Here is a 12,028-nt window from a genome sequence, read left to right as displayed (position 1 = left end):
TTGCCACCCAACTACCAGTGTTGCCTAGATGGAAGTCACTGTTGTGACACTGTCGGACTGAACCTATTCAGGTTTACCGTGACATATGGGTTAGGCCAGAGTGAAGGTCCAAGACAGCCTAAAGTATCAACAAGTTAAGTGGCAGGGCAGAAACGACAGACGTCCAACTGCCCCGAAACGAATGCGGACCAGACACTGTCTGTAGCAAAGAACACCCTGGACGAGATGGCCATAGCCACCCGGACAGAGACCAACTCGCCTCCGGAGAAAGTATCATCGTTCCAACAGCGATCCGATGGGAAAAACTCGATCCATCTGGAGGGGAGTCAATTATGGCAAGGCCTGGAATGGAACTGAGAACATTCCACCCTACCAAAAGGTAGACACTCTGGTAGACCGCGCATCACAAAGAGTAATGACATATGTCGAATGCGTAGATATCCGCACACTCCAAGTTGAAGAGTGGAGATCTTGTCTTACGCCAGAAAAATTCTCAGAGTCTGAGAATCCAGCAGTGCTCCCAGATGAAGAAAACCCTGTGAGGGATGTAGGGAGGACTTTTTTTCCGTTGACTAATTATCTGTGCCGAGAAGAAGCCACGGTTATCCTGACCTGGCGGTAAAGTACCTTGGTGATCCTGCTAAAAGCAGGAGACCGTCCAGAGAAAGGAGCATTCGGATACCCTGAACAGGTGAACTGTCAGAAAATCCATAAGGCTGGCAAACCCCGGTGGAGTTGAGGACAGTCCCAAAAGGCAGAGCCCGAAACTTACAAGTGTTGCTGTGGCACAGCAAACCTGAACCCATGCTGATGAGAGGGCTCTGTACGTACCCGTAGGTACGTATCCTGAATACTCAGATATACCCTAAAATCCCCAGGTTCCAAACGTCGGATGATCGAGCATGGACGATTCCACCTGAGTCCAGGCACCGTTGGAATCTGATTCAGGGATTTGAGACAGAGTATAGGCAAATGAGGACCAGTCGGTCACCACCCCAGAAAGAAAGTAGAACAACCAGTCCCTCACTGAGATAGTGAGGTTGGCCGAAATAGCTCTGCTTACCACAAAGACTGTATAGCTTTCTGGGATTGTAAAGCCCTGATCAGGTCTGAAGAAGGGCCCGTGTAACAATGCCTGTGAGGCGGCTGCCTGAGCAATGAGAGGCCGTTGAGAATCAGTACCTCACTCTGGAAATTCCCCAGATGTAGACCTGTCCCGTCAGGCTGAGGGTATATCCTCAGGTGTAGAAACAGGGTCGTCCGGAAGTCCAGGACTGCTCGGTACTGAATATGGTGGCCCCCATGGAGGCCGACAGCCTAGGAAAAAACAGGCCTTTAGGCTGACCCTGAGGACAAAAAGACTTAACAGAGTTAGTCCGAATGTAGTGGGAGTAGCTAAAGACGGTATCTCCCCATTAGTGATACTGCCAATGATGCAACGATCTTGTCAAGGTCAGGACCAAACAAGATCTTCCCCATGGAAGGAGTGTGCACCTCTGCTTTCCCATAACGCAGCCATAGGGTACTGCGGCGGATACAGACGCCGCCGAAACCCTGAAAGTTAGAAGACCGGCATCCCATGAGGTAATCCCACATATGACCTCTGCATATTTTATGTGAGCGGCAAAAGATATTTGAACCTCAGACGTGTTGGAGGGGAAAAACGTCACAAAAGCATCACCATGCGATGGCCATGGTAGGACGGGCAACAGGCCCTGAAAACGAGTACATTGATTTCAGGCAAAGTTACCACCTACGGATCCGTAAAATCCGTCCAGGCCGGGATGGGAGGCGTATTAATGCCTGTAACCCGATGATTAACATACAAATCCATCCCAGAAGGGGATTTCCATTACTTGTGAGGACCCTCAGGGAATGGGAAACAGGAGGCCTCGTATCTGGCGACAGCCAGACTCCCGCTATGAGATCCACCCACTGGGCAGAAAACGGGAGATGTATGATACAGGTGCAGGATCGACATTCTCTATATCCAGTATGAACCTGGCTACCAGCCCCAAAGCAGGGATAATAATACTTGAAATCGGCTCCCCCCATGTGAGAGGGAAAGAGCCGAATATACCATCCAGTTCACGGCAGAGCCACTGGTCAGTAACCACAGGGCGTATATCACGCCAATTAGTATTTCGTATAAAACGACATCCACCAGGGTGGCCGTTGTGGTAATCCCTGCAAGGGGAATGACAGACCGATGTGGTATCGGAGGTAATTCATGTACTGTGAAAAACCCCGGCGGGGAGCGACAGTCTGTTGCACAGGGGTAAATTGCAAGAAATTGCGAGATACCCCGAGTTCAAAAGGGCAGTATGGTGAAGTAACTCCAAGCGAGTGACGACAATGGGGCCCGCCCGGCGATCCTCAAAGGAGAGGATCCTGAGAAATAAACCGCCCTTTAAGGGGGTCGTGCAAGGGGGCCCGCACCAGATGGTGCCGCATACATAAACCTTTCTGAGTTAAAATCCTCCGCACTAATTCCTGCAGGCTATGACTTGCAGGATAGCAATAATGGGTGCAGTATCGTGTGCAATCTCCTGGTCAGATATATCTGACTATCTTGACGGAAATATTAAGCAGCGCCATACCGGTCCTGACTGACGCTAAGATTAGCTGCAGGGACCCATTATCAGCGTATGCAACTCACAGTTCCATCTAAAATATGGCAACGTGCAGCACGCAACAGTATGTGACAAACCTCACAGATATTAACAAATATATATATGTGAGGTCTCAGAACCACCCCAGGTACACCTGTATTAGGGCAGATAAAGCAAAGGGATAGATATACACTGACAGGTGAGAGAAAAAACAGACAGTCAGCACTAGCATAAGTCACATACAATGCAGAAAAATATATATACATACATAAGCATGACATATAATATACTGCACAATGTCGCTACATTCAACTGCCCAGATTCAGTGTCTGGGAAGGCTATAGCGCTGTGTACACTCACCCAAAATGGCCAGGTACGCAGGGGGACTGGGCTCACTGACATCCTAAGAGTTCTGCAGCACCACAGAGAGAAAATGGCCACTGGAGACCTCAGAAGAAGCATGGCCCGCGGAGGAAGCAGCTCAGCGACGCCAGACTGTATTATTGAAAGTCGCGCTGAGCTGAGGAGCCGCTAGACAGGGAAGGCTTCCTCCCCTGGCTAGCAATTAACCCCCCGGGATGCCGGCTCCCGCTATAATCCCTGGTGGGCTGTGGACACGCGGGGTATGCCTCCATGGAGGGGGAGCCCGCCGCCACCGCTAGCGCCTCCGGTCTGTCCCCAGAGGCATAAGGCTGCATATTCACACGTGGATCACCGCAAGTGGTGACCACGCGACTTACCTGTCCCCGTCGATCCGGCAGCAGCCCAGGGATTCCTCCAGAGCCCGGCTAGTACAGACTCTGGGGTCCCGCTGCGATCCCCAGATCTGTACTGGCGTCGCAGCGCCGGCGGGGTGTAGGAGCGGCAGCTCAGACGTCCATTGGACAGTCTGATGCTGCCGCTCTGAAGAGTAGTAAAAAATAATAAAATAAAACTCTTTTAAGCTTAGGGGCTGCTAAGCAGCCCCCCTGCAGTAACGGTGACCCAACTCCGGCCGGGCACCAACTTAAACTGAGGTGCCTCTGGCTGGGGGGTGGGGTTATAGGGAGAGTGGACCCAAGTGCATCCTGGGAGCTAAAAGCTTTAACTGCGTGGTGCCCGGATTTGGTTCCCAACCTATACCCCAAGGTCAACCCTGTGGACCCCCTATGGACCCTGAAGTAGAAAAGAGGAAATTCCAGCATTTTCATTTGTCAATTATAATTAATAATGACCCAATCACTGTTCTAGTCACAAAACCATTTGGTTTTCTTCTCACAATAGGCCCCTGCATCTCACCAGCGTCACCACAATCCCCCCTGCAGCTGGTTGTGGCCCGGCTACTGAGATATGCTGGGGAGGGTAGAAGGATCATGGATGAGATGATCAACCGCATGTCTCCGGGGCTGGGGCACCTGTGCATATTTCCGCAGCCTCCATGCATACCCCTCCGTGGCTGCCCAACATGGTGATGAGCAGTGTCCTCTTTACACAATGTACCCTGAATTTCCTGGTCTTCCTGTTGAGCTTCCTCGCCGTGGTGCCCCTGTTCGAGAACAGCGCTGACTTCCATGGGAAGTCAGGGATTGTAGCTGAGTGGGAACATCATGCTGGAGAGGGAGCACTTCACGGTGGAGAAATGGTGGCCGGAGTCCGCCTGCAGGTTCAGCGTAGGAATGGACAACAGAATCCAATGATTACTAATCATTGATGTTTTTGTTCCGATGGTAATGTTTTACCATTTGGTGGTCCGATGTTTGCCACTACCAAATGGAGATCATTCAATGGTGTTCAGATGGAGTTTTTTTTTTTTTTTTTTAAATTCCTGATGGTTATGCCTTCCCTGGCTCCTTCCTGACTACTGTGTCTGCATCAGGGCATCTTCATGGGTTTGTTGGCTGCTGTCTCTCACTCACTGTCTGCCTGAGACATGACCCTGCTCAGTCCCTGACTCCGTCCCCCCTCTAGGCTGCTGCTAAGCAACAAGGCACATTGCTAGCTTTGATTGGCTCTCACTATCTCAGAGAGCCAATCAGAGTGCAGCTCTCATCCCTGCAGCAGCAGTCAGTCACTCACACAGCACAAGTTTTATTCCGTGATTTGCCTTGGTAAAATCGTCACTGCTCAGCTCCCTTTCGTTACAGATTAATGGTTCATACCTAAAGTTTCCTCGACCAACGCTGTATGTAATAGTGAAAACCCCATCAAAATCCATGCAGTGGTTCAAGAGATTAGCCAGAACGAACAGATAGACCCCTAAATTGGGGACTTTATATATAGAGAGATAAGAACACTTTCTACACTTTTATGTGAAATGCGTGGTAAAATTATTTCTACGGTCTAGTTCTATTACCAGGAACACTTTTTTTCAATTCTATATAACACGCAACTTTTAGTGTACAGTGACTGTAAGAGGGTCAATAGAAACAGGTTCTATTTGTAGCATGGCCACCAAAATTATTAAATACAACTCCATCGAGAGCCCAAATTCAACAAGAGAGGCTGTGTATAGGACAAACCTTGCAGTAATCAAAAGCTTTTACTAAGTGTACTTGTCCTATATTAAAGTATTATTTCATATTAACGTAAAGTCTTGAAATACATTTAATAAATTACTGCCTACCGAAAAGATAGGAAACGATAACATTGGCTTACCTTGTCCCGAGCAGTAAGAAATCGAGGATCATCTTGAAAAGCTTCTTTGACTAGTTTGCTAAATCTATTAAATAATGTCAGTAATTGCTCTACGTACTTCTCTGAATCCTTAAAGAGAAAAATTAGAAAACAAGAATTACCCTTTTCAAGTGATATGGGAATTTTTCAAAACAGTAAACAACAATTACTCTAACCATGGCGAAATGCAAACGCTTGCTCCCCCAGCTGTCGAATTACATTTTCCAGTATGGTTTCTGCAGATTGGATTGAACTACAGCTCCCAGCATGCTCTACTATGCTAATGGCTGCTCACCACTGCTTTAGCGCATTATATATACAAAAAAAGATGCATATGACAAACTACAGCCATAGCATTACTGGCACATGCAAGCGATGGAGATACTTACAGTAGTAATGGTTTCTGCAGCTGCCACCATGTCAGCTAATCCAGCACTAACAATGTGCTCTTCCAAGTCTTTTAACATTGGCTCAATTCCGTTTGGAACTTTGTCCATGAGGGAAAACATTAAGTGCAACTCTGAGAAGAAACCAGAGTAAACACATCATAGATGGATATTAAATTACGTTCATACATGCACATAAATAGCTATAAATATATGACTCCACCTGACTAGCAGTCCAAAACCTTATCTATCTATAACAGTATAGGGGGAGCGGATTCATGTAGCCGCTAGGTGCTGTTGGAAGTTCATGCCTTAATACTGCACAGGATACTAGGGCAGGAAAACGTTGCTGGCGTTTGTTCTGGTCCAAGCTCTAGGCAGATGGAACCTTTGGGTAGATGTATTATAGTGGCACGGATCGAGTAGCTATAGCTCTTCCTGCACTTCTTTACCGAGGGGAAGCGGTACCAACGAGATGTGTTAACATCTCGTCTGCCAGAGCGAAAGAGTTAAAATTCTCTCCTCCAGCGGATCCCTGCCAGACCCCACAGTGCATAAAGCCTAGTGCTGGCGCGCTGTCTCCCCTCCCGGCTGGGTCCAGTGGGCATGCGCAGGATCTCGCAAGCATCGCAAGATCTCCCATCTACAGCCCGGAACCCAGCAGCCAGGGTCAGTTCTGTGCATGTGGCAACGGCAGCTGTCGAAATCAATAGCTGCAGCTGTCGGAACAGTTAGTGTCACTGATCGTTCATACATCAGCTTACACAACAGCGCACTCTCTTGTAGATAGGAGTGCATAGCGCACCGGTCATTTCAAACACATCTCCACATTAACACACGAGGGAGAAGCGGTATCAGTGCATATAACGTGCGCTGATACCACTAAACCCCATAACGCCCTGTCATACATCTCATCCCTTGTGACTAGCTGAATCATAGGAACCCATCATTTATATTGGCATGTTTAAAAGCACTGTAATAAAAACTGTGCTGTATACACAACACAAACTTTCTTGTGAAACTAACGAGCAATCACAACTAGAATTGAGGACTAAACCGAGAACCCATATTCTTTCACATAAGATTTGTTTCATATAGACGCGTGTTTTGACACCACAATCTTTTTAAATGGGTGTGACAGAACCCTCACATCCCTACTGCGTGCTATGATTGGTTGGTTGGAGCTATGGTGCTCCAACCAATCATGTGTCTGTAAAATGACAGTTAGGAGTGGATTGGTTGGAGCACCATTTAAAGTTAGTAATGAGCGATAAATCTGGGCCACTGCTCATTCCAATATAATCTACGCTACTCTGAGCATTCCAGTGACCCGACCGGTTACAGGTTGTTCTATACCTGCCCACATCAAAACCAGACACAGAAAGAAATGACGACAAGTGACTCTAATCATACACATCTTTAAGATCTCCCATTGGGAGGGTGGAGTTTATTAACAAACAGGCAATGTTGACTTATTTACTTACTATCAGTCTCATTGCGCTTGATCATTCCTTGGCACTCAGCTAAAATAGTCTCTTTGAAAGAGGTCACAAGGGCATTCACGCAGCACTCCATCAGCTGTGAAGTGGAAAGTACAAGTAAGCTGTAATGACTGGACGGACCTTCTGCGTTACAATACACTGCACTTACTAGCGCCACAGGAAGCTGAACAGATTAAATCAGACACGCCACCATAACATAAACCTGGGAGTGATAAATCATCAACCAAATAAATGATAAAAGAGTGGATTTGACACATTGTACGGCAGGATGTATCCACAAGCGTACTAATAAACATGGCAAGTCAGCAAAAAGGTTTGTGACTAAATATAATACACAAGATAGAATTTCACATTGTCTTATAATCTGCAGGTGGAACTCTTTTCCTGCTTGAAGTCACAATAAATATATCACTGATTACCATTTACAGTTGTTGTTCTAAATGACAGAAAACTTAATTAATAGGTTGTTTTTAAACAGAGAGCATTTCCCTGCTTTATCTCATCATCAGCACTGTCCATAGAAGCCGAGTCAGCTTCCGGCAGGATCACACTTGTAGCTGCTGTTCTTCACTGAAATTTGAAAGTACTCAACAACAAGTCAAGTAACATTTATAGTTTCTGTAAGGTCTGTCCAGTCTTCCTCAATGCACCTGCAGTGATAGCCTGGACAAGTGCCCCAACGGCTCCTACAACGAGGGAGACGGGTCAGATCTAGTAGAGGAGGACCAGCCGAAGGGCATGGGTTAAGTATTGGAATTTGTGGAGGGGTGGTCAGGAACTAGCGCCGGGGGGGTTCAGAACAGAAGAGAGGGCTCCACAGAGGTGGAGTGTGAGACGGGGGGTGGTGACTGAGGTCCAATAAACTAGTATATAATAAATATAGTTAAGTTAAAAATATATGTGCATACCCACCGCCTGCACAGAGTTGCACTCCCGCCTGGTCTCTAAATACCGCTGGGCTCGCTTATCCTCTTCCCTTAGTTTAGCATCTGCCTGTTCAGGGGGGAAACAGCCGTTACATGCTGCGGTTGCTGCAAGGTTACACACAGATGTGATACATTCAAGATGTTGTCTTACGTATTTCATGTAGTTCTGTACACCGTTTTGCTGCAGGTAGGACGGGGCTTGGGTACGGTAAAACCGCTCTGTTGAATCCAAATAAGCTTTTTCAAAATTATCCCGGTAGATCTGGAGCTTGTCTTCCGGATTCGAACAAAGGTTAACTGCAAACCAAACACACAACTCATGGACTTGACTGAGGAAAAAAAACCGACCAACACACTTTCCCATAAACTTGCTTGCCACCAATTCTTTTTACTTATGCTATCGGGTCTAGGTTGTCTGTATTGCAGTATTATTGTGTTCATAAACTTTAAAGCATCATTCAGAGTTTAACAAAGCATATACCTCTTACAACTCTATCTGAAGTTATGCTTTAAAGAGCCCCCCACCCCTTCCTCTTTACTTTTTATAACTTTTGTTTAGTAGTTATTGGCCAGAAGAAGACAACCCCGTTATGTGAACCTATTTCTGTCAATTTCTCTGATAAACTAACAATTTTACAGTCCAGCCATGGACATATGTTCTTCACCTAAATCGCAGTGCATGTAGGCACTTTCCTGTGTAAGGAGACTCGGCTTACTGTAATGGGGTGAGGGAGAGGGATAAAACCTCACTTGTCTATCAGAGATGTTTTCTAATAGCAGGATAACATTGACCAATGTATTTTACCTTCCAGGTTTATATATGAAGATGTTGATTTTGGAGTATTGTGGGGAATAGTGGTCGTTTCATATAGAGCAGCAAAGTGTCACAAGTGAATGACCGTTATAAAGTCATAGTTTTATGCATTCAGATATAAAGATCATCTGGGTTGTGCTGAGGTTACCACATTCATGAAGGCAGAATTCAGTTTCACATTGAAAATAATTTAGTAGAGCAGAGAAGGTGGCACAGTAGTTAGCATGGCTGCCCCCCAGCACTGAGGTTGGGTGTGTGATAAGGAAGAAAGACTGCAAGATGGGCAGGGACAGCAAATGAACACACAATGAGAGCAGCACTCTCCCTAATCTATGAGACCTCTATAACACATGCAGGACAAGTCAGGTATAAAGACAATACATTTAATAGATAAGATTTTTATGATTATGTAAACAATTGTCTTTGAAAAGTCGACATTAAAAGTCGCCCGTATTCAATTTGAGGCGAAAAGACCGACATCATCTGAGTTTTTTCCTAGGATAAAAGTATCGGGCGCGTGCCCGCTTATCCCGGTATTCAATTTTTTAAAATAGCTGCGGTAGGTGCATAAATGCGCCTGTGAAGAAGGGGTGAAGAATAGCACTTATATTTTTAAAAAATAAAAATAAATAAAAAAATAAATAACTATCCCATCAAATTTGGGGTACATGAAAATGGGTGTAAGCATATTTAAGTCCCTAAAGCCATTTTTTTTTTAAATTCTTCAAAAACGCGCCTGCCGCATTCTAGAAAACACCTGCCGCATACATGGGAACCGCCCCGGAATCAATTTCGCTACTTTAAGACTTTGTTCCCCAATAATTTTTTTTTCACCCCCAAAATGAAAGTACATTTCTTGGGGTGTCCTGAGGACTTTTAAAAAAATTTTTTGACATAGAATACTTTTAGGGGACACTCCCAGGGGGTGCAGGCTATTTTTTTTAAGCCTGCACCCCTAAACCCCAATTCTGCACTTTTTTTTCGCCATGTATAACATGGTGAAAACGTATCCCCGTTTTTTAACAAAGACTTTTCGTACCGGCAAAAAAAAAAGTCTTTGAAATTGAATATGGGAATAATTGAAACAGGCGAAAATTAGGACTTTTCGCCTCAAATTGAATATGGCCCTTAGAATTTAACATAATGACACCAGAATGTTGTCATACAGGGTTCTTTTCATGCATATTTTTAGCCTAACCCGAACTCAAAAATCTACTATTGAAATTTTGGTGTTGACATATAAAATGTCAACATTACGAACAGGTCAAACTGTTGACCATGTCGAAATGAGTGTATGTCGTCATAATGTCAAGGTCAACATTCTGACCGGATACTGTTCAAATAATCACAGTATGTATAATTATCTAGTCTAATCATCAGAGTAGCATGTTCTTTATAATGTACCCATCCACAAAGGAGCCAAGTTGGTGACGATTTACTCAGATTTGTACAAATCCTCTAAAGTAAATTGTGAGCTTGTAGATAAAGATCTTAATTAGAAGGCTGGATTCTTTAGTATGATCTCATCCAGATGACAGCAGAATTAACATATACTCAGATATATGAGAGTCCCAGGAGCATGTGATAAATACAGATGAATCAACAGCTCCAATAAGAAACATGCCAGTACCACTTCTTTATGTAATCTGGCACACCGTCGCATATGCTCAGCAACTGCTTGTATAGCTGGGTACACACACTGTGGCGACCGATGTAACGATACATCGCGCTTGCAGAACACCTTGCACGATCCGGCCCACGGCGGAACAATGTGATGTTACATGCTGCATATGACAGCACAGCGTTTTTCATTGGATCGTCCCGTCTGCTGTGCAGGACAGCAGATGGGACACTGCAATGAATGTTGGCCGAGAACGACGGATCAGGCACACACACTATACGGAGTGCACGATCAATCATTCCGATCCGCTTTGGGACAATCGAAAATACATACTTAATACATAAAATAATAGTCCCAGGAAACCAAATAATTTCACCCCATATCCCTGAACATGAAAATCTTTCCTCCTCTCCTGCTAGGATATCTTTAGTATGATTTTCTATATAGACCTTACAAGCTGCCTTTGTGTGGCACTATATTGCCTGACAACCCCTGGAAACAATACCGCACAGCATAGTACTTAAAACAAAACGAACAGGAACACTCGTACAGAATTCTGAGATGTATCCTCACTTACTGGTTGTCCATACCCCATAAAACGTGAGACGCCCAATGTGACTGAGGCACTCCGAGAGGAGTAGTGTGCCCTATTTTTGCGATAAAGCCACTTAGTGTACCAGGGGCACTGGGCTCGGCTTTAATGTCACCGAAAATGCGTTTACAAGCATACAAAGTCGCAGATGGAATACAACAGAACTTGGCGTCAGGAAAAGCTGCGTCCGCTCGCATCTGTGCCCGTTTTAGACAGATGCAGACTCAGTTGGACACAGATGTACAAATGTCGCTAGCCCCAGTGGCCAGTGTACGCTAGCAATGTAGTTTTGTCACTCCCAGTTGATTTATGAGAATAAGATGCACCTTTTGAGCGAGAAAGACACGTGGCGTGGCCGAGTCCCCTGGGACTGAAGCAACAGTAAGAAAAGACATCTGCAGATAAACACCACCTGACTACACAATAGTAAATTGTCATCTCCTAATTAGAATATTTTTAATAAGAACTATTACCCATCTCAAACTTAGAATAAATTGATCGTTATTACCAGCCGTTTGATGAATATTCTCTTTATGTTACTATCATTAAGAAGTAAAAACAAAACTAGTACGATGTACATAAATTGCTGCCTGTCCATCAGCGAAGTCATTTTACATTACTTACAAAATATCGTTTGGTTTTATTATAATCTAAGTACTGAGAATAGGAAATACAGCTGAAATGACTTTTCAACTCTTCTGTAACACTTACCATAGGATTCTCGAACACCAATTACTAGCTGGGAGTCGAATGCTTCCCCTAACCTCTCGGCGTGCACCAGTTTCATTGCACTGTCCTGAAGTCGATTTTTTATATTTGAAAATATAGACTCGTTCCACGTATCCAGCATTAGCTGCACAAAAGATGTGAAAAGACATCTTACAACAAAATTAAACAAATATATAAGTCATTTAAGCAATTAA

The 12,028-nt window shown here is 44.8% G+C and overlaps 1 protein-coding gene across 2 annotated transcripts in view; it reads right to left on the bottom strand.

Annotated features, from left to right (window-relative positions):
• CUL5 (cullin 5) overlaps positions 1-12,028 on the bottom strand; it is an 83,077-nt gene that overhangs the window by 39,390 nt on the left and 31,659 nt on the right. Inside the window, exons 5-10 of one of the 2 annotated variants that reach the window (XM_088456754.1) lie at positions 11,817-11,958; positions 8,230-8,375; positions 8,065-8,145; positions 7,135-7,228; positions 5,654-5,796; positions 5,247-5,354 (exon numbers count right to left, since the gene is read on the bottom strand). In XM_088456754.1, the coding sequence (XP_088312880.1) occupies positions 5,247-5,354; positions 5,654-5,796; positions 7,135-7,228; positions 8,065-8,145; positions 8,230-8,375; positions 11,817-11,958 (714 nt within the window). The remainder of the gene's footprint in view (positions 1-5,246; positions 5,355-5,653; positions 5,797-7,134; positions 7,229-8,064; positions 8,146-8,229; positions 8,376-11,816; positions 11,959-12,028) is intronic. The other variant, XM_088456755.1, reaches the window with a different exon arrangement.

Source organism: Taudactylus pleione, unplaced genomic scaffold, assembly GCF_031769625.1.
Source record: "Taudactylus pleione unplaced genomic scaffold, aTauple2 ptg000711l, whole genome shotgun sequence".
Taxonomy (NCBI): Eukaryota; Metazoa; Chordata; class Amphibia; order Anura; family Myobatrachidae; genus Taudactylus; species Taudactylus pleione.
The sequence above is the reverse complement of the archived record's forward strand: the minus strand, read 5'-3'. Positions and strand labels throughout refer to the sequence as shown.